The following is a 25,346-nucleotide window of genomic DNA, read 5'->3' on the forward strand; positions in this document are numbered from 1 at the left end:
CCACACAAGCAGCACCAGATGTATCAAAGTGATAGATCCTGACCTTCAGGGTATTATGGGGACAGCAACGTGACTTTGCTAGTTGCAGTTTAAACAGATAATTCCTAGATTCAAAGTTCCTAAAAGGTCTTAATACAAAACACTACCTAGAAATGCAAATCAGTATTCAAACATGCCTTTGAATACAATTTAGTTTCATTTGAACAGAAGTGTTAGTATAACTATATACTCCTTGGAAAAAAGAAAACCAAGATATTTTAAATTGATCACAACTGAATTCAAAAGGTCAAAAGCCATCTATATCTACAATCTGAAAACCATTAAGAGATTCAAAGGCATACACTGGGCTCACTGAGATCACAGAGTTTCAAAAATGGCTTTAAAAGAACAAGTTCTTGCTAAAGATAAACCAAGCACATATTTAAAGTGAAGTTTGGTTATACTATACTACCTAGGCATGTCCTTTGCAACCAACATTTGTTCAGTTAGGCTAAACAGCCCACATGTACATACAGAGTTTTAATACATTTGTGGGACTGCTGATGTTAAACTTAGTAGATGGCATACACTTGCTGTTCAAACTACTACTTTGGAGTTATTTATCCCTTAGTAAACCAAACTCATATGTATGTAATTCACAGCATGTGTTCTGTTTGTCCTGCTTAAAAAGGAGAAGGCATAGCCATTTAATTTAATTTCTATTTTTTCAAAGAACAAAATGTTAAGTAACTGAATACATTTTTAGGATTTTTAAGAGTTAAGATTAATTTTCAGCATCAGGCTGACAACATTTTTGGGGAAAACCCTTAACACTTTCAGGAAAAAATGCTTTAAACAAGAGCAGAATACATGCTTCCTTTCACTGAGGAAACAACACATCCAAACAAGTGTACTAGAGCAGTAAGGACAAGCTCACTCTCTCATTCAAAAGAATAAACCAAATACTGGGATACAGATGTGCTTACCTTCTCTTCTGAGGCAATTGTGAGTTTGTCACTGGATATAAGACTGCACACTTGCTCTACACCAAGATTGAGGTATTCTTCACTAAGAACGACATCAGAAAAGTGCTGTTCTGTTTGGATAAACAGAAATACTCTAATATACAGTGCAAAGTGTATCCCACAACAAGCATTAAAGCAGCTGAAGAAAAACAGAGGAAAATGATTCAATATGCAAGCTATTTTGTCATACCTAGAAACAATACCTTAACTTAAAATATTTGATATAAAGACTGGTCTCACAAATTGCTTTTATATTTAAAAATTCTTGAAAATAGTGGAAATATTAAAACACATTATACTAAAAGTAGCAATCAGCAATTTAACACTTTCAATATTGCTTCATCTTAGTACTTGCCTTTGACAGTTACTCAAATTTTGCTGCCTTTGCACACACAAATACAGGAAAAAGAGATTCCAGAAAAGAACATGCTCTCTATGTGGTTGACAAATGTTTTAAACCTGCAGTTCAACATGAACAATGGCTGATTCATTAGACCTAACCAGCAGTGTCAAACAAACAAGTCCGGGTACTGTTTGTGTCTCTCAGAGCTTCTCCAAGGTCAGAAAAACATTCCACATCACTATCCCTACAATATGTAGATTTTTTTAAATGCCTCAACTTGAAAAAAAACAATGAAATTTAATGTTTTCGTTGTAGAACCAGACATTTTAATATAGAGCATGTATCTTTATCAAGCGGTTCAGTTGTCCTCTCCCTTAAAACCGCTTTTTAGGCTCTATCCAGTTGACTGTTATTTTTCCCTTCTTCAGCTATTCTTAACAGAAGTTAGTAGGGACAACTGTTATGTGGGAATTTAAGAATTCACTCAAAATTAGAACAAGTAGAAAAAGGTCATCAAACGTATTCAAACTAAATAACTTTTTTAAGTCTTTTTTATCCCTCTCCACTAGTGCTACTATAGTTAAGACTCCATGCTTGACAAACTGTCTTAAGCTGCTAAGAAAAGCTAAAGAATGCTGAATGCTTCCAGCTCAAGAAGTCTGATTTTTTCAGGTCAACTTTTCAGGGTTAAACAGCTTTTTTTTTGCACTGTACTGAATATTAGAAAGCATAAAAAGATGAATCCAACACAATATAATTGTGGTCCTTTATGTAGTTTAGCAAACTGTTCCTTGAAACAGGCAGGACAAATTGCTCCAGACAAAAGTCCAAGATTTATATGAAAAGTATGAGAATAAAACCTCCTCCCATAAAGGTCTCACTATAACCATGAAAGTTTAGAGATTATCCAGAAGGATAACATTTTACCATAGCCGCATTTTAAAAAACAATGTTTAGTAAGATATAGTCCAGTCCCCTTGAATCCTGTTAAATTCTTGACTTTAATACTTTCCTATAGTAACAATCCCAGAGGCGCATTGAACAAAAAGCTCCACATCTAAATTTAACAGCCAGTTTACCATTAATGTTTTCAATTAGTATCCCCATGTTTTAATGCTGAATACGATGACAGGCAAAACTGCAACCTGTCTACTTAAAATCATTCTTCATTCTATATTCCTTTTTAGCCTTCATCTCTAAGTACAGTCCTCGCGTTTTCAGTTCCTCATCCTACCAGCCTTTTTAGATCATGCAATCATCATCACTGAAGTTCCTCCAATTCTGCAGCTTTCTCTTAGATGAGAGAGTTGTATTTTCTGCAGTATTTCAGGCAATAGGAGAGAAAGGATGAAGAAAAATAGCACTGATTTTTATAACACCATCATTACTTTTCTACTCTTTACAAATCTTTATGTTTGTCTGCTTTTCAGACTACAAATACAGAGTTTCTTAAGCTGAAGCAAAATTTTCTGAGGTGCACTTACTGAAAGAAGTATCTGCTGAATTTTACTATTCGTATATGGCAAATAGATGTTGAGAAAGGTAATTCGTATCTATTAGTTTTATGATAAACTCCAGATTTCAAGTGACAGCACCACAAAACAGCATGCCTGACTATATTCAGAAGCTGAGTTAGGAAGCAAGCAGAAAGGGGATCGCAAACAAATCTGAGGTTCAGAAGCCTTGTTCATCTTCCCTGAGAAAATCTATGCAACAGTGGATCGCATCCAACAGGATACTCTTTGAAAACTAGAAAAACCAAGTTGAGTTTATAGATTCATATGTAAAGTATTGCTTTTTAAGCTGATTCAGATTTAAGACATGCTCTAAATAGGAAGAACACAGCCTCTAATCCAGAAAAAAGTTGAGAATTTACAAAGTAATACAACAAATGTGAAGCTGTCTCCTGTTTTCATGCTATAAATAGAACTGTGAAAGGAAATAAAAATAAAATAGACAGTACTTTAACAAAGCATAAGACTTATTTCACTGCATGTCAGCCTCTGTGCTTAAAGTATAAAAAAAGGCACATGGCCAACAGAAGAGTGACAAAAAGGAGAAATTAAACTACTCAGTCAATAGCCACAGGCTCAGGTTCTCCAGCAATACCTGGAAACAAATCCTCAGCTGAATGAATTACAATAAAAAGAGAAATAGGAGAGTAGATTGATATATAAATTTTAGTCATCCAAAAGAAAGAGGTAAGGTGAAATCACTTGTCTCTTAAGAACCACATCTCTTGTTGTCAAGGAGACCATCTTAACTGATTGATAGATAACCTTTCCACAAAAACCAATGGAAATTACCATTAAATGGATTATTCAAAATAATTAGAAACTGAAAAAGAACAAGGAAATGCAAAACCACCAATTAAATCTGCCAACAGCAGTTTACCAAAAGCTGATCAAGTGCTGAAGGCAGAAGGCATTATTTTATTATATATTAAAATAATGCTTATGAAATTCAAACCTTTTGCCCCCTTTTAATACAAAGGCTATCATTATCTTTAAAATATTACCCAGTATTGAGTGTTCCAAAAATCACACTTAAAGCCTCTCTTTCCAAACAATATTGAGGAGGGGTGTGCAGTTTTTTGCCTTCTGGGTTAGTATTTGTATTATCCCATATAATTGCTTACATCCTGAAAGCTCCGATAACCTGGAGATATCAACATCAAACATCACGAAACTGAGGATATGATTAAAGAAACCTATAACATGATTTAATATTTCATGCATCTGTCCCCTGCAAAATCTCACATTAGTTTGGTTTTCATTTGTTGCACTAGGTAACAGACTTCTTTCTTCATGAACATCTCCAAACAGAACTATCTGGATGGATTTTTTCTTTTTTTCACGAGAGCATAAAGGGGTTTTTTTCCTCCAAACCACCGAGTATGCAACTTTGACAAATTTGTATTGGAATCCTGCCCCACTTCTTGTCACTTTACCCAGACATTGAAGCCAGCTGGCTCCAGATTCAAGCAGCCTGGAACAAGCCAGCTTCAGAGCTGCCGAGGCTTGGCTCACAAATTCCCACTTCCTAAGCAAGTAGGATCCTAATTCTTTATTATCAAAACTAAATTCTGCCTTTAAAAAAAAAATCCCTTCCATTTTAGGACATTTCTAAAATATCTGTTCCAATTGCATATGTAAAACAGATTTTCACAACTGATAGAGACAGTTTTTATCTGAATAGCTAAAAGATCTGTCCTTGTCTGCCCTGTACCAGTAGGACAGGACTTCAGCTTTAGGGAAAAACTAAAAGGATAAAGAGGAAGTTCTTAACATGAAAGGGGCTAGTAACAAAATGTTTGTAAGTACAATAATGCCAAAAGAGAGCACAGCACAACAATAGCAGTTGTAAAAGTAACACTTTTTGGTATGTTTCATTACGAGTCTGGAGTCCTGTATTATACACGCACAGTGGCATTAAGCACTTGACCTATCTCTTCTATCTAAAGGGCACATAGTCTTGCTGGCCAGAAGGATACTGACACTATTTTTTTCAATTACATATTAGGGAAAACTAATCTGAAGTCTGCACAGGACATTTTTGCTATAAACATTTGTGGATTGATTCACACACCCTATGCCTACAATCAGACCCCTTCTGGCATAACTGTCTTTACTAAATGGAATAAACAAGTATATAAGCAAAGGTCTGCTGAAACTCCCTCAGAATTAAAATTTTTCAGAGAATCACAGCGGACAAAACTAAAAGCCTGTAACTCCTCTTCATTTCACGACAGTGGTGGCTGTTGTCAGTGTTGGCCTCGGTGTATGACATTGTTGAAGACTGCCTAAATTTCTGTTCCACCACTAATTGGCTTTACTCAGTTTTTAACATTTTCCTGAGGTGCTCCAGCAGCTCATGACACTTAATATTAATTTCTATCAATCTTTTTCAAGTTTTGTGCGCTTTCAGAAATCTTTGCCTAAAGATCCCACCAAAACCAGAGGAACATGTATGAAAAACATGGCCAGAGCTTATCAGTGCCAGAGGCTCCAGCTGGAAAAAAGGAAAAACTCCTTCATATTCACTAGATCTTTTCATTACAGTAATCCAGTGTATATTAGTGTGTGGAAAAAAAAATATCATAATCAATACGTCAAGTCTCATAAGCATCTTTCATCTGGTTTAGGCCAACTACTTCTATGCCACAAAACAGACAATATTTTTTACAAAACGGAGTGAGTACCTGCCTCTTTCTGATATGATAATGGTACAAAACCAGCTGGGACCTTCCAGAAATGAAATTATAACCTCTCATTTTACAGCAATGCAGCGCATGGGAGCTTGGAAAGATCTAAGCTTTATGTTCACTTAAGAGAACAATGACAATTTCTCAAACAGAAGAAACAAATATATTAGCACATTAGCAAGAATTAGTTTTTTTAACTATTGCTTCAGTTCACCATGTCAGACTGTGATTTTTTCTTTTTTTTTGGCTTGGGACACAAGGTCTTTGCTAGTGACCTGATATAAGGCACTGGTGAGGCAGGAACCCCAGCCTCACTATGGAGAGACAGACACAAGCTCTGGCAGTTGGAGAACTAGCAGAAGCTAAACACTGCAGAATCTTCCCCCCCCCCCCCCCCCCCCTTTTTAAAATCTGATTTACTTGTCAATTTTATGCTTAAATAACTGCTTTCGAGAACACCATGAAATTCATAGCAGCCAAGGTAACAGCAGCATAGCAACAGACGTTGCTACTCAGAATAGAATCGTAAGAACGAGTCTGCTAACTACATCCTTCCAATCTCACACATACAAATGTACACAAGAATAGCCTAAGCCATGCATGCTTCCTAGTCTAGTTGGGACTCAAAGTTTTAGAGCACCAGAATCAGGAGTGCTGTATCCCACAGTGAACTACAATGCAGCATGCTAAGATTCCCTAACAAAACTTTCTTCAGCATCTACTTAGCATGATGCTAAAAGCCGAGAAGGTTTGCTGTGTAAAGCTGGTCCTCAAAAGACACTTCCACAGTTAATCCAATGTTTCCAAACCCCATATCTGCCTATGCTGTGAGTGGAAGTATACTTTTATTCATCAGTTATAACTAAGAAATACGTCAGAGCCTAGGCATCGAGCAAGTGTCTCTCTGGTACAAATGGCATACCCCTCTTCATTAAAAGGCATCTATCTTCAGGTTGTACATAATGTTACAACAATAAAATACACCATATTCTCAGGAAAAACTTATTTCATGAGCATCCTCTAAGACTAAGTAAGACGTGTATCAGACTAAAACTGAGCACAGACTACCAGCGCTCATGCCAGAATCTCTTTGCAGGAATCCTCACACAAGGACGATGAGAGGCCTCAGTTGAATGCAGTCCCTGGCCCTGCAAGTGTGACAAGTCCCAGAGCAGGACTGCTTTCTAGAACATCATGAGAACAGGTCACATCTCAAAGTTTAATTGCAACGGAAACTCATTCCAAGTTATCTGTATCAACTGTCCACTAGTTTCTGATGTCCCTACAGGCAACACGGATACAGGCAAATGTATCCCCTAAATTACAGAAATCTCACACTCTGCTACAGGATAACCAACTCCATCGTGGGACTATGAAGTTCTAATTTTAATGAAAGTTGGGGTTTTACTCCCACTGGAAGGAAGTTCTAGAGTTTCACTTTTCCAATAATTTCTGGTCTATATTGGCATCAATTTGTTTTTGTGCTGCCATTGTCTATTAGCAGAAGTATCTCCCTGCCTCTTTTTCCTACACATTAAATAACAAGTGTAATAAAATAAAGACTGGAAGAAGTTAAACATCAAAATGCCTTTCGTTGGCACTAGCAGGGAAGAATTTCCACTGCCTTTTCAATCTAATAATTCTCTTCTGCACTCAGTCTAGTTTGTGGAGCCTTAATCCCGAAATGTCTGATCCTGGGAGTTCAGCTGTCTGTGATACAAGGCCTAATTCTGAAATAGCAAAGCCACGTATATTTGGCTTAGACTTTTGATAAAGTGTTTTCAATTTTAAGAAAGAGCCTTGACAAAGTACAAAGAGCCATTCGAGATAAGAAAGGGAGGCTGGGGGGAAAGAAGCTATGATGGCTCAGATACAGCAGTAAGCAGCTTGAAAATTCAAGAGCAAAAGCATTGACCTGAATGGGTATGAAAGAGTACAGAAAAAAAACATGAAGTCTGACAGAAATCCAACAAGGCTGATGATCAGCCTATTCCAAGGAGAAATGGAGGCAAATCCTTCCTCCCTGCTTTTGCCAGAAGTACTGAACATGCCAGTGCTCTTCTTAATAGGTTGCAAGTCCCAGCTAAGACCAACAGATAGCTTCCTGGCACAGCAAAGGATGCCTTATCAAAATGACCCAGAGAGGGAGGGCTACAAGTTGGACACAGTTCTTGTGCTCTCAAACACATTTAATCAATATTGTACTTAAGGTGTTGACAGGGTCTTAGATCTTGTATTTCTAGAAAGTAATCTATACGTGTATTAGCCTCAACTACTAAATGGAACAAAGGATGTTTAGAAGTAACTGAAGTAGTTTAGAAGTAACTAAGGCACAGTCAGAATAGAAGGTGGAAAAAAGAAAACTAAAATTCAAAATTAAGAAACAGCTACATCAAAATGTGTTTTCTAAAACATTAAATATCTGAACATTAAATCTAGTTAATAAATGTATGCCTTGCTTCCTATTGCATAAAAGGTCAAAAATATAACAGCTTTTTGGATTTGATGTTATATTACTCAAAGACAAATCGATTTAATTAAAACTTTTTGCATAATATTCTAAATGCAGTTATCACAAAGTCATTCAGTCACATATACATTAAAACTTCTCAAGTAAGGTATGTGTTACAAAAGCTAGTACTTTCAAAACAACCCGAATAGCTTTTGAAATTGCTTTTAGTTGATACATAAATGATTTGAATACAGTTTCACTGGACTAAAAACTTCCAAGTATGCCTGATTTGTATACTCAGTTTCACACTTAAGGCAGCAACCAAGGGTTCTGTTGACAGACATCTAACCACATGAGTTTACTGCATTTCTTTTTTTTTCTGAAACATTTAGTCTTGATAGAAATACTTGATAGAAAATACTATAATCTCCTGGAAGTGGGGTAAAAAACCCCAAAAACTTAAAAACTCTATACCGGAATAAAGATTTTCTAAGAACTTAGTCCACTTAAAGCATTCATCAAAACCCTGTTTTTAATGAGGTCTGAAATTACTCAAGGCAATAAAAAGCCTGTTACTTGGACCTAGACATATGAATTGAAGCACTCAGTGCTCCATTTCAGGAAAATGTTCAATTTTAACTCTGTACTAATTGTTAATGATGCCAATTGGTCACTGTAGGTTTTAGAATCATTATGAAAAACAATACAATCACATGATTTAATTTTTTTTTGCAGCCTTTTCAGGATATTTATTTTTAAATTTTCTTCTCTGTATTGCTCTTGTATGACAGAGTGCTAAGGATTAAGGAAAGCAGCAGAGTCTGCAATGCAATGAAGTACCTCGCACCCTGACTATGCACAGCATATTTATATCAAGAGTAAGAACAGAGTGTGCATTGCTTTAAAATTCAGCACACAGATATAGCAAAAACATAGTAGGAGTTGAGCTGGCGGCTTGTGGTACTGGCCATCAGGACTCCAGTAATATGAAGACAGAAAGGGAAGCACAGATGAGGAAAAGTGCTTTCTGGAGGAGTCTGACAAAAACGGAAAGTGGCTGATTACAGTCGAAAGACAACATTAGTTCCAAGCACAAAAGCAATAGAGAGATATGAAAGAAAAAAGATTCAAGTAATTCTGCTGAACTGGAAAAGCCAAGGATAAGAGGTAAGAATTTGATCTAGGGGGAAAAGGAGTATCACAAAAGTAGTAAAACGACCTTAGCAAACAGAGAGGAAGTTATGGCAGAGATTTACATTGCAGTAAAAGTGAAACATGATGTAGAGCAGATTTGGTAAGGAAGTTAAAAACAAAATAGAGGAACATGCAACTAAGCAGTAGAGAGAAAATGGCAGAGGAGAGTTAAAGCTGTCAAGTTTACAAACCTGAATGACTGGGAGAACACTGAAGTCACCAGGGACAGAGGAAGACAAGCAGAAGGGAAAGATGTTTAGATGGAAAGCACTTCAGTTTTGCTGAACCTGAAGTAGAAATGAAACATCCAAGAGACACTGAAAAGACAGGAAAAGATCTGTGACTGGGCAGCTAGTGCAAGCTGCATGTAAGAAGGCATACCTGAGAGTCACTCTCAAGCTCTGACAATCCGTGACTTCCGTATTTCCAAATGAATTCATCCTGCTCTCTGAATATTCACTGCCAAAGCTCTAATCAAAATATACTACTACAGTGGCTAGTAAGTAAATCTTACAAAAGAGTGATTTTGTTCATTACAAAAAGCTTCCATTCAAAAGTAATTACTCAGTGTAGCATCTTCAGTCTTAACTCAAACATCAAAACCCTGGGGCACTGTACACACAAAAGAGCAGTAAAATCACTGCTACTTGAACAAATGAGAAGTCTTAGTTTTGATTACAGTGTTATGTTACAAACCTACAAGCTTATACTATGTTTTGTTTACTTTTTAGTAATCTACATTTTGCAGCCTTTAATGGTATCTGGGGCAGTCAAATAAGGTTTTAATCCAGTGTGTTAAAAAATTACCAATTTACTGTCTGAAAACTACATGTATAAATTTCCAACTGCAGAAAATGTATTTGGAACATAAAGAAGAAAAAGAAGAATTAAAAATATTTTAACATTATAACTGCAGAAATGTAAGCTAGAAAGAACTTCAAATCATCTAATTTTGCACACAAACATGATTTAGATCACAACCTAAATGAGAAGTTACTCTAACTGGGTATTTTACAGCTGCCTAACAGTAGAGAGTCCATAACTTCCACAGACAGCTTGCCTGATCTGTGCTACTTCTAGTTGGATTTTTTGCTTAATAACTGAAATGACTTTAAAAATACCTCACAAGCTTGCTCACTCTCAGTCATTTTTATGCACAGGATGGTCTGCATTCCCCCTCATCCTCTTCGACATTTAGGTCTTGATTGAAAAGACTATTCTTTCACAGTCTTTGTCACAGGTCAGTCAGTTTTCTTAATATGCTCATGTTAAACTTCTGGCTTCACTTTAGCCTGTGTGCATTTATATTAAAGTTCAGTTTATAATTTTTTCACCAGCATCAAGAAAAAGGGAATAATTGTTCTTCCTTGACCCCTCAAAAACACTACTGTTACTTCATCACCAAATGAGAATTGCTTTTGATTCACAAAAGCAAGCAAAATGAGAGCCTTCTTTTCAAAAATGTCAAGACTCGATATGAGACAGTCCTCTTACAGATATGAATAACACCTTCTAAGATGACCATGAGAATGTACTTTTAGTAATACAATTAAGAATTCCATGAACCTTTACAAGCAAAGTAGAATTTTGTTGGTTGAGCTATACGGTTAGTTAGAAGATACACCTCCATCTACTTTGTGTTGAAGTAGAACAATGAGACTACAGGTGACCTTTATAGGAGGAAATTTCAAGTCTTGGGTTAGATGAGTAGGATTTTCAGAAGATAAGTCAGTAACACAATACTTGTGGTACATTCCTCGTTTCTTAGCCAATGCAGTAGAGGACTACAGGCAGCCCACCCTTCCATGCCCTTGTCTTCTTTCCTCCCCCATGTACTTCCTACAGACTTTGGCTTGTGGCAGCTGACAAAATTTTAATTCTTCTTTCCTGATGCCTTCCCCTAAATGACAATGCAAATTTCTAAACAGCAACCTAGCTTCTTTCTAGGTTACTAGTTGCTTGAACCCTGTATGGCCCTGATAGGCCATGAAGATGCTGCCTCTTTGCACTTATTATAACTATGTTACAGCCAGAAGACTATTTATTTTAGAGACATTCATATCTCTTCATCAGAAGATACATCTGCAATATCCTGGATAAAACTCAGTTCCATCTGGGTGGGGTTAGATGGGCATGGAACCTGTGTGTGTACCTACACACACAGGGATACCAAGCTATATGCTATACTAATGATAACTTGCCTGCATATGTGTTGGCCTTGTTCAAGAGATCTGTGCATGCATGCATATCAGCAAAAGCACGAATCCCCAAGCAGTTGATAGGGTGAAGCTGGGATTCCAAAAATTCACAGCAAGTCCTTTTCACATCCTGCAGTTGCAAGAGACCAGCTGCTGGGAGCAGTACCTGTAAGAAGCAACAGGTGGTTACTATCCCCATTCAATTCTGTGATTATACAAGAGTATTCTAAATATTAATAAGAAAAACAAAACCCGTTAAAAAAACTACAATTAAAAGAGGGAGGAAAATTGCAGCTGAAGAACTTAAAATTCAATATTAACCTGATTTTGCAAATACCATTTAAGATTTAAAATAATGAGTAACATCTTTACCACCATAATCACTGTAAAATAATCCCACAGATTATAATTCTCACACTTCATGTTCACTTTTCCCAATATTCATTCACAAGTTCTCTTCTTACTGTTCCAAACAGTCCATAATTAAACTAATTTCCAAATCTTCAATTTATGTATTTCTTAAAATCAAAGTTTTCTAGACCATGACAGAATACGCAAGTCTTATTTGCATGCAAGTACTGGATATACCACAATTTTTCAGCACCAATAACAAGCATCTGTATGGGACCTTCTTGGAAGAATGGCATTTAAAAGCCTGCACATAAAAAACATTCTGTAACTCATTAAAAATCTGTATTAATAAGGAATTAGTGTAAATTACATATCTGTCCTTCAACTTCCACAAACCAAGTAAAATTTTAAGAAGAAGTTAAAAAAATCCTATAACATACACTTTATTTACCCACTAAAACTTTATGGGATTTAGGTGAACTATAATTGTGCCTTTGAGCAAAATCCCATACTGCCATCTACAATTTCTTCTTCATAATATTTTTACTTCTGTGCCTTTAACAGTTACTTTAATGACACTTTTATTTTAGAACATTCAGGTGTGAAATTGATGTTAGCCTGCATCTTTAGTGGATGACAACAGGCAAGATTTTAACATGGAAATCTTGCAACTGTTCACTTAAATATAGAGAAAACATATATTATAGGGCTGCATCAATAATAAGCAAGAAATAAAAAACACACCAAAGATACCACTAAATGGGTGTATTACTCTTGTTAATATTTGATTTTCATATAAACAATTACTTGGCAAGAATTAACGAGAGTCAAACAACTGGAAGAATAATGAGGTCTGGAAGAGCAGAGTAAAACAATTTATAAACCTATATGTCACTACATGAAAGCTGCAGAATATACTCTATTACTCTTTGGAAGAAGTTCTAGTAACTGTGTAGAATCAAATATTTGCTATCGTCTTCGTAAGTGTCTATCTACTCTGTGCCTAAAGAGCTAATATTATTGTTTACTCTTTAGACTTTCTTCTTGAAATAAAACTAAAAATTATGACCCAAACTAAAATAAAAAGGACTTCGGGTGAAATAATACCTTGTAATGAACCCTTGTAAAGCTAATGTCTGCTTTACACTTCACTTTTGGTCCTGTTTCTATGATTTATGGCTGTTCTCTCTTGGGCTTGCCATATATGGAGCCTGCTTGAAAACCATCTTTCTGTTCCTCAGCATATTAATCCCTAATTTGAAGCAATAATCCACTATAGTGTATATTTTACATATTTAGCTATCAATGTGGACAGCAAAAAGGAAAGATCATACATTTAACAAGAGTTTGCTTTGAGTATCAAATGCTAATGAAAGAGAAACAAAGGAAACACACAAATGTGATTGCACTGACATACAGACTCCTTTAAGCAAAATAACTTAAAATTAGTTTAAATCTTAGATAATCCTTGAAAATATCGTATCAGTCTAACAAAATAAATGGAGAAGATTTGTACGTAATAAGCATAAATGCCACATAAAGGCACACAATTCAAAACAAAATTAGTAAGCTTAAAGGTTAATAATGACAAGGTTAAACAGTACAGTGAAGTAATTTATTTTAGCATATGTTTATGAAAATGTGAAGATAATATCTGTAAAACAATTTCTATTATTACGACTAAAGTATCAACAGTTATAACAGTGAGTAGACAATTTCTTTTGTAGTGAATTGTAGGATAAGATAGGATAATGAAATTAAATACCAAAAATCAAGGCTAGAAATCTAACAGAAGTATTTATTTATAGAACTAGCTCCAGTTTGCTTACAAATCAAGTAACTAATTGAAGAACAGTCCTAGGTAATTTTAGGCATTTTATCAGTATAGTTTAGCAAATAATTCTGAGAACAATCCTTGACTGCTGAAATTGATTCAGTAATGTATCCATTACAAAAATATGTAAAATCATGATCAAATCAGTAAGCAAAATGGAAAGGTGAAATATGAGAATGGCATGCAGAAGAATTGAAGACTTGTTTGCCCAGTCACACTGAGACACTTGCCCACTCATATGAACAGTGAAGCAGTGTTACAAGGACTAGAAGACCACTCTTCATTATGGGAAATTCTTAAACCATTATAACTGATTTTGTACAGCTACAGATTTTAACACATTTTAATTATCAGACAATAACACATTTAAATCTAAAAATATTTACGTGTATATCATTACTAAAAAAGAAAAGAGAGGCAAAGTGCATGAAATTTATCCCACTGAAATTATACACTGGGCTTTGGTTACTAGGCAACAAGAGCTGGGATAACATCGAGCTATCTTCCTTTGTACCTATAGAACTGTTTGCCTGGAAGCTGCAACATTTAAAAATACAGTTTCATCACAGGCAGATTCACTCTACTGAAGCCAGAGGCTGAACTACATAAGAGGAAAAAAAAGACCAGAACAACCCAAACTCCTCTCAAACACATTATAAAAAGCTATATTAAAACTGCAGTACAGATCAAGTTTAGCTGCTGCTGACTCTTAAATTGCTAGGCTACAGCTCAGATTCATTTCCAAAAATAGCCAGTAGAGGGTATCCTAACTTTCCTTTAAAGATCAAAAAGACTAATGCATACCACTTTGTACTGCAAGGAATGCAGGGGGGTGCAGCTGTTTATCCCACAGCATAAACAAACCCAAATGCTGGGGGAAATAATCTCCAATTGCTTATTCTATGAAAATGTATCCTCATTGTAGAGGTTGTTTGTATAATCAGATTATAATTACAGATGGCAAGTAAGAACTCTTGTGTGTGTCAAAATTGTGATGATGAATTGTGGAATGACTCTAGATTTCCTAGAACAGATCATTTAACCCTTACAAGTCTTTGAAGACAATTCCCTGGTTACCTCTTCCTGGTTCTCCTTCTTGCAGTGCTACTCCTGTTCCCAAAGCTGTGTACACCTGCCATGCCAAATACACCTTTCCAACCCCACTGAAACAAAAAGGACTGTAACCAGATATAAGTATTTGTTTTAAAATGCACCTGCAGTGTCACCTGCATAGTCAGAAGGGATCCAGTTAAGGCCCTAAACTTGGGTGCCTGTTTTCGCTGGAGCAGATTCAAGCCCTTCAAAATGACTCAGCTAGACCATCAACCTGTATCTGAGGTTGCTGTCCTCTCTTGTGGGCCCTTCAGGTACATGCCAGGAGTATGTTGAGTGCTGAGGGTACTAATGTTGCCTGAGCTTTCTTCCCCTCTTTTTATCCAGACAGCATCATGACTGTTGACGCTTGTGCAGCCAGACCCATTTACTTGATATGACCAAAGCATATATGCATTGAGCTCCGAGGCAAGGAACAGCCAGTACAGGCAGGCACCTCTCCTGTCAGTGCACAAAGAACAGATTCACAGCAGTCTTGGGGAGATATAGCTTGTGTGACCAACAGACTGCTACAATGGAAGAAGGCTCAGAGTAGATGGGCAAAGGTGATGAACTCAGGGAAGAATGTAACGAATGAGCACCAAGTGGTGTAAAGAAAGCTCAACTTACCTCAATACAAGAGGACGAGAAGGTAACCTTTGTTTTAGATATATGGCTGTACCAGTGAGTCAATTGGGTTGTGTAAACAGCCTTCTCTAGGATCATCTAGGAGTGTAAAGTTTTCCCTAGCTAGCCAAACCAGTGAGTGGGAGAGGTATACATGCAGATCAGCCCAATATAAACTATTAAATCTGACCAACCAACAGAAGGAACTCTGAAGAGAACAATGGGCTTGACCTGGCTTTAGCACAGTGAACTGACATAGAAACCATGATCCTGACAGTGAGCAGACAGAGATCAGTAATGGGATTCACTTCTGCAGGGCAATTAAAATGTATATTGCAATAGTTACATTGTGCTTTTGTTGTGATTTCAGTAGATTGCTCTGTCTCTCTAAATCAAAGCATAACACTATGCAGCACCAGGTCTCTTCAAATCAGTAAATTTTACATCAAACATTAAACCCTCCTTGTGGACTATCTAGAAGAGGCTGGTCAGAGAAACTACTCTGGAGTGCCTCCACACCAGACAAGGAAGTTCAACTAGCAACAATGCTAGTTGACTTAATAGGCATCCCCTGACAGTATATTCGTTTCACAAAGTTCATTGCTGCAGTTGTCTTCACACAACTCCCGGAAATTGGTACCCCACATAAGCTTTTAGTAACTGTTCTGCTAGTTGAGAATGGAGGAACAAGTCCACTGAAAACAGCCTCCAAGATCATCAGAGGGCAAGTGATATTACAAGGAGAGCCTAAAAAACATGAATTTGTTCAGCCATAAAAGAAAACAAAGGGGAGGTTTTGTTACCATCCACAACTATCTAATACGAGGGTAGAGAAAAGTGAGCTGGACTGTCCTTGGAGACAAGACACAAGTAGGAAAATAGGAAAATCTGACTGGAATAAAGAAGGAAGGTTGTTTTTTATTATTTTGTGTTGGTTTGGCATTTTATTTTGTATATTATTTTTTATTATATACCATGAGGGTGGTTAAGCCCAGGAAGAGGTTTCCCCAAGACTTTGCAGAATCTCGCTTGGAGATATTCAAAATTCAGCGGACAGGCCCCTCAACTGCTTTGATTTTGAAAAGTTCAAAGTAAAATTTAAATTTATTAAAGCCTTCTGCCTGCTGATTGAAGTCAATTTGTTTCAGTAATTTTATATCAATAATGCTATCATCTTCCCACTCCTCTTTGTACTGATCGATTCTCCTAACATAAATATATTGTGCTACCTGCAGTATGAAGATGCCTAAGGCGATTTTTTGATCTGCAGTATTTTTTACATTCCCTGGATTTCTGTAAGATTTCAGCCATGAATTCTTGCACAAATTCAAATTGACACCCACCAACAATACATTATTATCAGTATAATGTCCATTTAAAAATAATGAAGCACATACTGCAGGTTTCAGGAATAAAACATCCCACAGCATAAACAAACCCAAAATTTCTCAGAACATGAAAGTACTTGGCAGGCAAATAAGCCAATAAAAATCAAAGCAGTGTATGTCTAGAGAACTGAATAATGCGCTGTCTAAAAGCAAAAATTTCATTATTTATCACATGAAGGGGAAAGAAAACTAATCTGTAACTTTAGGAAAGAGACTAACCTAACAGAACAATGCAATACAGAAGCACACAGGAAAGCAAGTTACATCCTTGCTAACTGCAAATACTCCATTATTTTCAGTTACAACATTAAAAGGAAATAAATTTCAGAAAGCAGCAGTTATGTCAATGCCTATCATAAAACAAATCTTGAGAAAATATGGAGTTTAACCTCTATTTCTGAGGTTTATATAACCATTTAATCAAACTGAACTCTTTCACTTGCTGTTTTTACTACCATGGCACAAGGACGAAGGAAATTAAAATAATGGTCAAAGACAATCCAAATTTTCTTCTTTTTTTTAAATTATCATCTGCATGAATCTGTGCTGTAATTAAAACTGTAGTTTGTAACTGAAGTGTAGTCTAAGTTCTAGTGAAATCACTCAGCACTGTATAGAAATTATGCTATTTGGGAGTATGCACACAAACCCACTAAAATGGATACAAATATTTTAACACTTGCATCTGTGGAATAAAATATAGACATTCCAATTCTGGGAAATTCAGCCTTGTTAGCATTTCTATATGAACCACATTTGCAAGTTAATTGCCCTGCTCTAGTGTTAAAATATGTGAGTAAGACACTGTGCTGAATTTAAAGATATGCATGAGCTGCAAGTTCAGAACATGATACCATGTATCTCATAAAACATACCTTCTGGGTATCTTAACATCCTTGACTTTATATGCTATTGCACAGTGAAGATGTGAATATATATATTTGTCCTTTAGCTTAATAAGCCCTATCCAATTAAAAATCAGCTGCAGGTGGTAGTTTTATAGTGGAAGAGGAAAGAATCAGACTGCTGAACAAGATACTGTCCTATTTCTTCACATCCCTTTAGTACTAGACACAAATGGGTAGAGAATAATTTCAGCTGTGAAGAATGAAATAATTGTGAAAATGTAGTACTTTGAATGACTGACACATTCTGCAAAAAAATAAGTGCCTCCCAACTTGGAAAGCAGTGTGACATTAAAATGGAGTGTGAGGAAGAAGCAACTGGGTTACGTACCTGCTTTTTAACCAGCATCATAATCTGTACTTAAGTGTCTGTTTCAGTTAGTGAGATGCAATTTATGGGAAGTAACTGATTTGCTCAAAAATTTGCTTTAGAAGAGACACCACTATAAAAGATTATTCTGAACGAACTACTAATTTTAATTAAAATGTTTGGGATGGAGATGGGTTTTTGTTGTTGTTGTTTTCTTGGGGTTTTTTTAAGGAGCTAGGTATGGAAGTTTTGAGAGGTTTTGGGATGCAGTTAGGGGTTCCTGAAGTGCAGAAATAAGATTAATAAAGCAAACAGAGTAAGAGAAGGATCGCTTTAATCACATAATACACTACAACTAATGGTATCCAACTGTTCTACAAGGGAGAACCACGTCTGAGCCACCCTCATTGGGCTTGAGGACTCTCCTACATCTTCACTACCAGAACAGTGTTTTAACCACCACATAACAGTGCATTTTGGCTTAAGCCGCCGCACAAGAGACAGGCTGATTTTCTATTCTGATGGTTATTTTTTTAACAGTCATAAGCTGAGTCTTTCATATCCTCTGCTGCTGTTAAAAAGATATTGAAAATAGAAATGAAACACTGTCTCATCTGCAGTGGAACATTCTCGAACCTAAAATAATTTTCTTCAAAATTGTAGATTTTTCTTTCAGTGAAAGAATGGCAGACAGTTTGATTTGTTAGAAACAGAGGTTTTGATATTAAGTTTGGTCACTGAATTTAAGTACATGCACAGTATATCATCTAAAACAAAAGCTCAAAATCCTTTACCATACTGTAATTCAGTGCTTAAAAGATAATACAGCTGCATAAAAATATCTTATATTTTCTTAGGGCTGGAATAATTTAACCAAGACTAGTTTTAACAAAGTCACTTGCTGCTAATACTCTGTCACTGAGAAACTGGACAATTTAGTCTTTGACTGTGGGAGCTGAAGTGCTAGCCAGTCAAATAATAAACAAAGCTCCTCTGCAGAAGGATTAAAAGAGCTGGAAACATTAAGTAGACAGGATAACATAACTCACCCTATATGGCCTTCGATCTTTCTGTAAAGGCTGACCCACACAAAGAACTGCTGCATCAGCTGATGCTTTTAGCTAATGTGCTTCAGCTATAATATCTACACATAACATCTCACACCTTCAGTACCAAGACCACCCTCAGTCTCAGACCTCACTGACAGATACACTTTGGTTACACCAAAGATGACTGTGATAGAAATATTTTCAAAATAGTCCCTAAAACATAAGAAGTAAAAGACTGACAAAGGATCAAAATGTTCATGTTCTATGTTTCCTAAAGTATAAAATACAACTTGGGGGGGATTGAGGGGAAGAGCATTGAGGAAGAAATTGTTTTCTAGGTTTTTTCCTATATTACAAACTAATTGCTTTGTAATGAACAAGTATTTTTCTCATAGTATAACTGCATGTTTTCTGGCAATCTTAAAGAGAAGGATTGAAACACCATTTGCAAAGCCTTAAATCCTGGGCTAGAAATAGTGGCATAACTGGGATAGTAGATTATGAACCTCTGTTTTCTCTGTTATCCCATTCTCTGCATCCATAATACCAAGTTTTATAGTAATACAAACCTGAGAACTAAGAAAAAGCATGAAATAGCAATACTTTGTGTGCTTACCTTCAATACAAAAATTGTGTCAAGATTAACATCTAATGTGCAACAAATGGCACTTCAGTAAACTCAGACATTCGATTACTCCAGGCATTTAGTGTTACAGTTATGTTTTTATATTTAATTGAGATAATGTCTGTGGAGATATTAAAAACCTGCCTGGACACATTCCTGTGTAACTTCCTCTAGGTGGCCCTGTCTTGGAGGCGGAGGTTGGACTAGATGGTCTCTAGAAGTCCCTTCCAACCCTAATGATTCTATAATCTTTTTCTTACTCAGTTTCCTAGAGCAGACCATAATTATATTCTCCTAGAAATGTCAGAGGAATACCTCCTCCTCATGAAAAAAAAAAAAAAAAAAAAAAGGAGGGGGAGGGAAAAGGGGGCATTAGGCTTAGTGGCAGATTTCATAATCACTTTAATCTAGATACTGTGCTTATAAAATTCAGGTATATAGGTACAGAATTCCCAACACAAATGCATCTACAGCCTCCCATTTAATTATTTTTTTCTCTCAGATGAAGGTTTAATACCTATGTTTCATGATTTAAAGCATGACCAATATCCAGAAAACACAAATATTTTCAAGAAAGCCTTTATTCAGCTTCCAAAAGTTTCACCTTATGTGGCAACATACTGCTGAACCTAGTTGCAAGTAAGAGACGTCAGAGAGTCTCTTCTTTAAGTGCCTTAATTTACTTATAATCAGCACCTTGAATTTTACAGGGAGGTAGGCAGGCATACACACTTTTATTTGAGCAAATGACCTCTGCACTTTAAGTTGGCAAGGGCTGTCTTTCAGGTTTTGCCACAGGTAGCCTTTTAGTCATACACAGAGATACATGGATGCCTATGGTAAAGGTCATAGCTGAGACAAAAGTAGCTTTCATCTGACTTGACAGAGCAGAGTCTCTAACACAGCCTAGCAGCATGATGATTTTAAAGATCACAGACTTAGAAAAGTTGCACAAGCTGCTCAGTCTAACAAGGCAGTTTACATACAAAAGTTCTTATTCATTAATGTCTAGCAAAGGGCAACCACATCCTTGCAAGGCAAGATGAAGGCACCACATCTTAGAATCAGAAAACTTGTGATCTCAGTCCTGACTACTTCTGACTCACTTGTTGGTCATCATATCTCAGTTTCCCTTTTTTCTTTCATTTTTCTTTTAAACAGTCTATTCAAGACTGTAAGCTCTTTTGAACCACACCATCCTTACAGCATGCTGCTGTAATACCTCTCATAATGGAGTCCCAATCCTAGGTGGCCCATAAAACAAAGGGTTAAAAATATTTTCCAGGCTAGCCTAGAACTTCAGTTTTTCAGCTAAATATACATTCAAATAAATGGGTAAATTCTCTGTCTTCTAACAAGAATAAACAATGCACACCTCCCTAGTTAACAGCATGAGAAAAACCATCTCCAAATTTCCTTCTACAGGCTCTTCCATTTGCGTGTTAAAACCAAACTTCACTTGAGAAAAATCGGAAGTGTCCAGTGCTTTGGAAGTAAATAAATGTAAGGGCTGCAACAGGACAAGAGCCTGGTCTTCCCAGTTTGAAAGGGAACAGTAAAAGATGGTGGTGGAGGCTACAGTTCTTGTTGGTAGGTCAGGGATGCAGGCTTCTTTTGGGAGTAGAAGGGTAGAAGGTAAAAAGGAAGAAATTGCAAGAGTATTGCCCTTAGAACTGTTTTGTTTAGCTCTGCTGCAACCAGCCAGGGATCCCCTCCATGCTCTCAGCCATGCTGGAAGCAAGTTTGGCGTCCAGCTTGAGACAGAATCTGTTACATCATCCTCCCTTCCCCAGTATGTGGTCAAACCTAGTATTCACTGAAATAAAGCTTCACAGCATGGCTATGCTTCTATCAGCACTGCCCCTTCCTCTGTCTTTCCCCCTTTCAAAAGAAAAGGGGAAGAGGAAACCTAGGATGGAGCAGAGCAGAACAAATGAACTCAACCCAGACCTGGACCTCATATGCTCTGACCTAATTAGGGAGGTAAACCTTACAGGGTGAAAACACCTGCTTTGAAACACAGGCTATCTAATAGTAACCTAGGGTTCTCACAGTCATTTCCAAATTAACCAGCATAGCTGGAGAAAGAACACTGCTCACCTTCTGCATCCTCTACAGCTCCTCTCATGCATTTTGCAGCAACGTACTCTATTCATTAGGCATACACACTCTTAGCGTAATAACAATAATACATATGTACATGTAAGGCTTTGTGCACTCCTCTCTAGGTATCTTAAAGAAAAACTTACTATCTTTAGGCATAAGCACATAACTCTTTTACCTTAAAAGGGTATGTGGAGTCTTTGAAACAAATAGATTTTGGAAGAAAAATAGACTCCTTGTTTAGTCATCTCAGAGTCAAGCCAAAAAAGGCCTTAATCTTCTTCCTTAAATGATAGCTTTTCCATGCCTTTAACAGCTTTAAGCCTTTCCCCACACTGTGCTATTCGCGTCACAGATCATCCAGCAGAGTGTTACAGGTGAGAACACAGATTTCTACAATGACATACAGATGCTGCTGTGCCATTTTTCACACTCCTTTTTAAAGCCACTATTTCACAATGAGCAGAAGTTTTCCTAAGGTGACTACAGTATGTTATTCTATTCTAGGAAAAGCTGTTAATGTAAAACATAGCAATACGTAGGAGTAATTCAGATTTTTCTTTTCATGCATTGCTTTACACTTTCCAACATTAAAATTGGTCTGCTAGCCCGACATCTAGCTTAGCTAGAAAGCATTAAGATTTTCTATTTTTATCTGATATTGAAAAAAAATCCTAAACTAGTTTATCACCTACATCTTTTGCTACCTACTTTTCAAAAGTAAAGAAAATCTGTTCTTTGGAAGCTTGTGACAGATTACAACCATTCAGATACAATGAAAGCCAACTATTTATTCCTATTTGTTCCTGTGCTCCCTAGGGATTTTTGATCTATTTATTGCTCATCATGTGACAATTTAGGAGGGACTATAACTAACTTGACTTTCAAAAGCCTTTGATATGGTTATTTCTGGACCACTCAAAGAATTACAGGAGTTTTTTTGGAGCTATGCGCAACAGAAATAGAATTCTAAAACATATGAAAGGTTTGAGCTTCCCTTATGTTACCTGACACTAGCAACAACAAAAAAAGCCTTTATAGTATCTCTGATGCTCAGGATCACCAAATAACATCGTACTGATTTACTAAAATACGATTTGAATCTGTAGGGAATAGCCACCTAGAGACTGTAACATTTTTTTATAGTCTCAACCACCTCACTTTAAGTTTCTTCTCCATAGGTATGCAAGAATTATTTTCATATATATATGTCTATAAAATCCTATTTCTCTAGTGATGAATTATTCATATAATTGCTTCAGTGCCTCATCTTTTGACTCTTTCTCTAATCGTATCTTTGATCTGTAAGAAGATGCACTTTGAACAGTCCATCGGCATAACTGGGACTTTCTACCTTAGTTTTTGGCACCTTGCTCATGCATGGCTTTGGCAGCCTACATGCTCTCCTAAATCACTCATTAAAGAAACAATATGCAGGAAATGAAAAGCTGTTATATTTAGACCTGCAGTGCTGAGTAAAAATGTTTTATTCTTTTTATCATTTAAATTAAACGTGACTGTTTAAATCCCTCAGTGACTTCCCATTCACCTCCCACAGCAATCAGAATCACATGCTTCTGATCAGTATCTCTTCTATAAAGTACTCCTGCCTCAACCTCACTTCTGTCTCACCCCATCACCTCCTCCATGAGTTTCTGATTCATTCCCTGGCTCTTGCTTAGACCATGCTGACACAGCCAAGCTACAAGACTTTTACTGCCTGTGCCCAGAAGTGTCTCTTCTAAATATACAGAATTGAGTGGGTTTTACGCCCCTTCAAAATATCTTCTTAAGGAACAAAGATTCTGAAATAGGGTAAATCTGTGATTCAGTCCATAAGACCTCAGTCTCCCTCCAGAAGAGATTCAAGACTCTCTACCTCCCACACACACTGGTGTTTGATAGTCCAAGACAGTCTTTTACAGCCTTACCACAATTTTCATTCATTCCTCATACCTTTTGATCCACATTTTAGACATACTTTATCTCTTGTGCTCATTTTCAGTTCTGTTTCTCCATTATTTGTCTTTAGCAACTCGAAGCCGGTGTACAACAGCTCAAATTTCCAGTCAGATATCTTTTAACTTTTACGAGGCTCATAGCCTTCTGCCTACACAATTTTCTCTAGGAACAAAGTTCTGAGATCGCCCATTCAGCAAGACCATAGCAAAAGAAAAAAACAAAAAGATGTTATAACAAAATTCATTGCCTGGAGAACTGGAAAATGCCAGCAAAGTGTAAATAAAGCATCACTTGGAAGGTGGAGAGAAAACAGCAAGGTATCTTCGGAAAAGAGGAAAAGGACGAAAAAAGGAAGGAATGTAAAAATGTGAATACCTCAGGAAGGAACAGTTGCCTTATCTGTGCAATCTGTGCTTTTCCCCATTCTGATGGTCCTACCACCATTTTTGCATTTAAAAACTGACAGAGAGGAAAATATTAGTTTCCCCACAAAGATTTTTGCTTACTGGTCAGAAGCTCTTGTATGTGAAGCTTACTCATTTAAAGTGCAAATTAATGAAGCTTTCATTGGTAATACAATGCACCTGTAGAAAGATCACACTCCTCTATTCTCTTCCCTCCTATACTCCCTCTCATGACAGGCAGGCATGTATAAGCAAATGAAGATTGCATAGTAGGGTTATTTCACTGAAAAATTAAATCATTTACTGTTGCCTGACATGTCTTACAATGCATATTAATTCTAGAAGTGTGCCACTGCCTCTCCTCCAGCTAAGCCATATTACTTGTGCCTTCACATTATTAAAATCCTCAAAACTGTTGTCACAAATACAAAAAAAAAATGGGTCAAAGGAGGTAAGCAGATGGTTGCTTGGGCCTAATGTATAAAATACGTACAATAGCTACAGTGGTACTTCACTGGTACTCTTTCAGCACACAATCAGATACTAACTATACATCAAATGAATTGGACTAAACAGGCTGTTTACTCCAACATTAAATTCTTGACTAGTAAACCTTAGACATGTTTCTATGGATAAGATTTATAATAAAACTGATGTCAGCCTGGATTTAAGTACCTCTCTGCAGCGTCAGCAAGCCCCTAATAGTATTAGAGCTGTGCTGTCATAGAGGAATAAAAGTGAAAGTTTGGTTTACCATATAGGAAGTGGTTTAAACACACATCAAGATTAACTGATTTTTTTAAATTTGGTTTTAATTATTAAATCATTAGGATGAGACAGTTTTATAAAACATTTCAATCTGAATGACTCTTAATACAACTTCAGAATTAGTAAACAGTTCCAGAATTTCGTAGCTATGCCACTGCAAACATGATGGAGTTGAGCAGAAAGACCAAAGGAATGTTTATTTTCAAACCTCTGTAAGACAATCCAGTAACGAACACCATTTCCTCCTACAGCTTTAATCTGTGTCAAGGAAATAAGATCACTGACCACCAATAGCTTTTGACACTCAACATCTGTATTATGTAAAACACTTAGTAAAGGAAAATGCTTTCAAAAATAAGTGCAGTTACACAAAACTTATTAGCAGTGAAAAAAAAATGAGTTTATGGATAGGAGGTTTTAGGTCTCCATGAAGGCTATGTAAAAAGTGATGGTAAAGGTGAAATATGATTGTGGAAACACGGTGGTTTCCAAGATCAATCTGAGTCCAGCAAAGACCCGCTGGTGTAGAATAT

At 36.6% G+C, this 25,346-nt stretch overlaps 1 protein-coding gene across 2 annotated transcripts in view; it reads right to left on the bottom strand.

The window, feature by feature from the left end:
• The window catches only part of KLHL2 (kelch like family member 2), a 60,116-nt gene that overhangs the window by 12,842 nt on the left and 21,928 nt on the right, over window positions 1-25,346 (bottom strand). For both annotated transcript variants that reach the window (XM_005145502.3, XM_031045791.1), the window contains exons 5-6: window positions 11,399-11,561; window positions 966-1,075 (exon numbers count right to left, since the gene is read on the bottom strand). In XM_005145502.3, coding sequence (XP_005145559.1) covers window positions 966-1,075; window positions 11,399-11,561 — 273 coding nt within the window. The remainder of the gene's footprint in view (window positions 1-965; window positions 1,076-11,398; window positions 11,562-25,346) is intronic.

The sequence above is a fragment of the Melopsittacus undulatus genome, chromosome 7 (genome assembly GCF_012275295.1).
Source record: "Melopsittacus undulatus isolate bMelUnd1 chromosome 7, bMelUnd1.mat.Z, whole genome shotgun sequence".
In the NCBI taxonomy this organism is placed as follows: domain Eukaryota; kingdom Metazoa; phylum Chordata; class Aves; order Psittaciformes; family Psittaculidae; genus Melopsittacus; species Melopsittacus undulatus.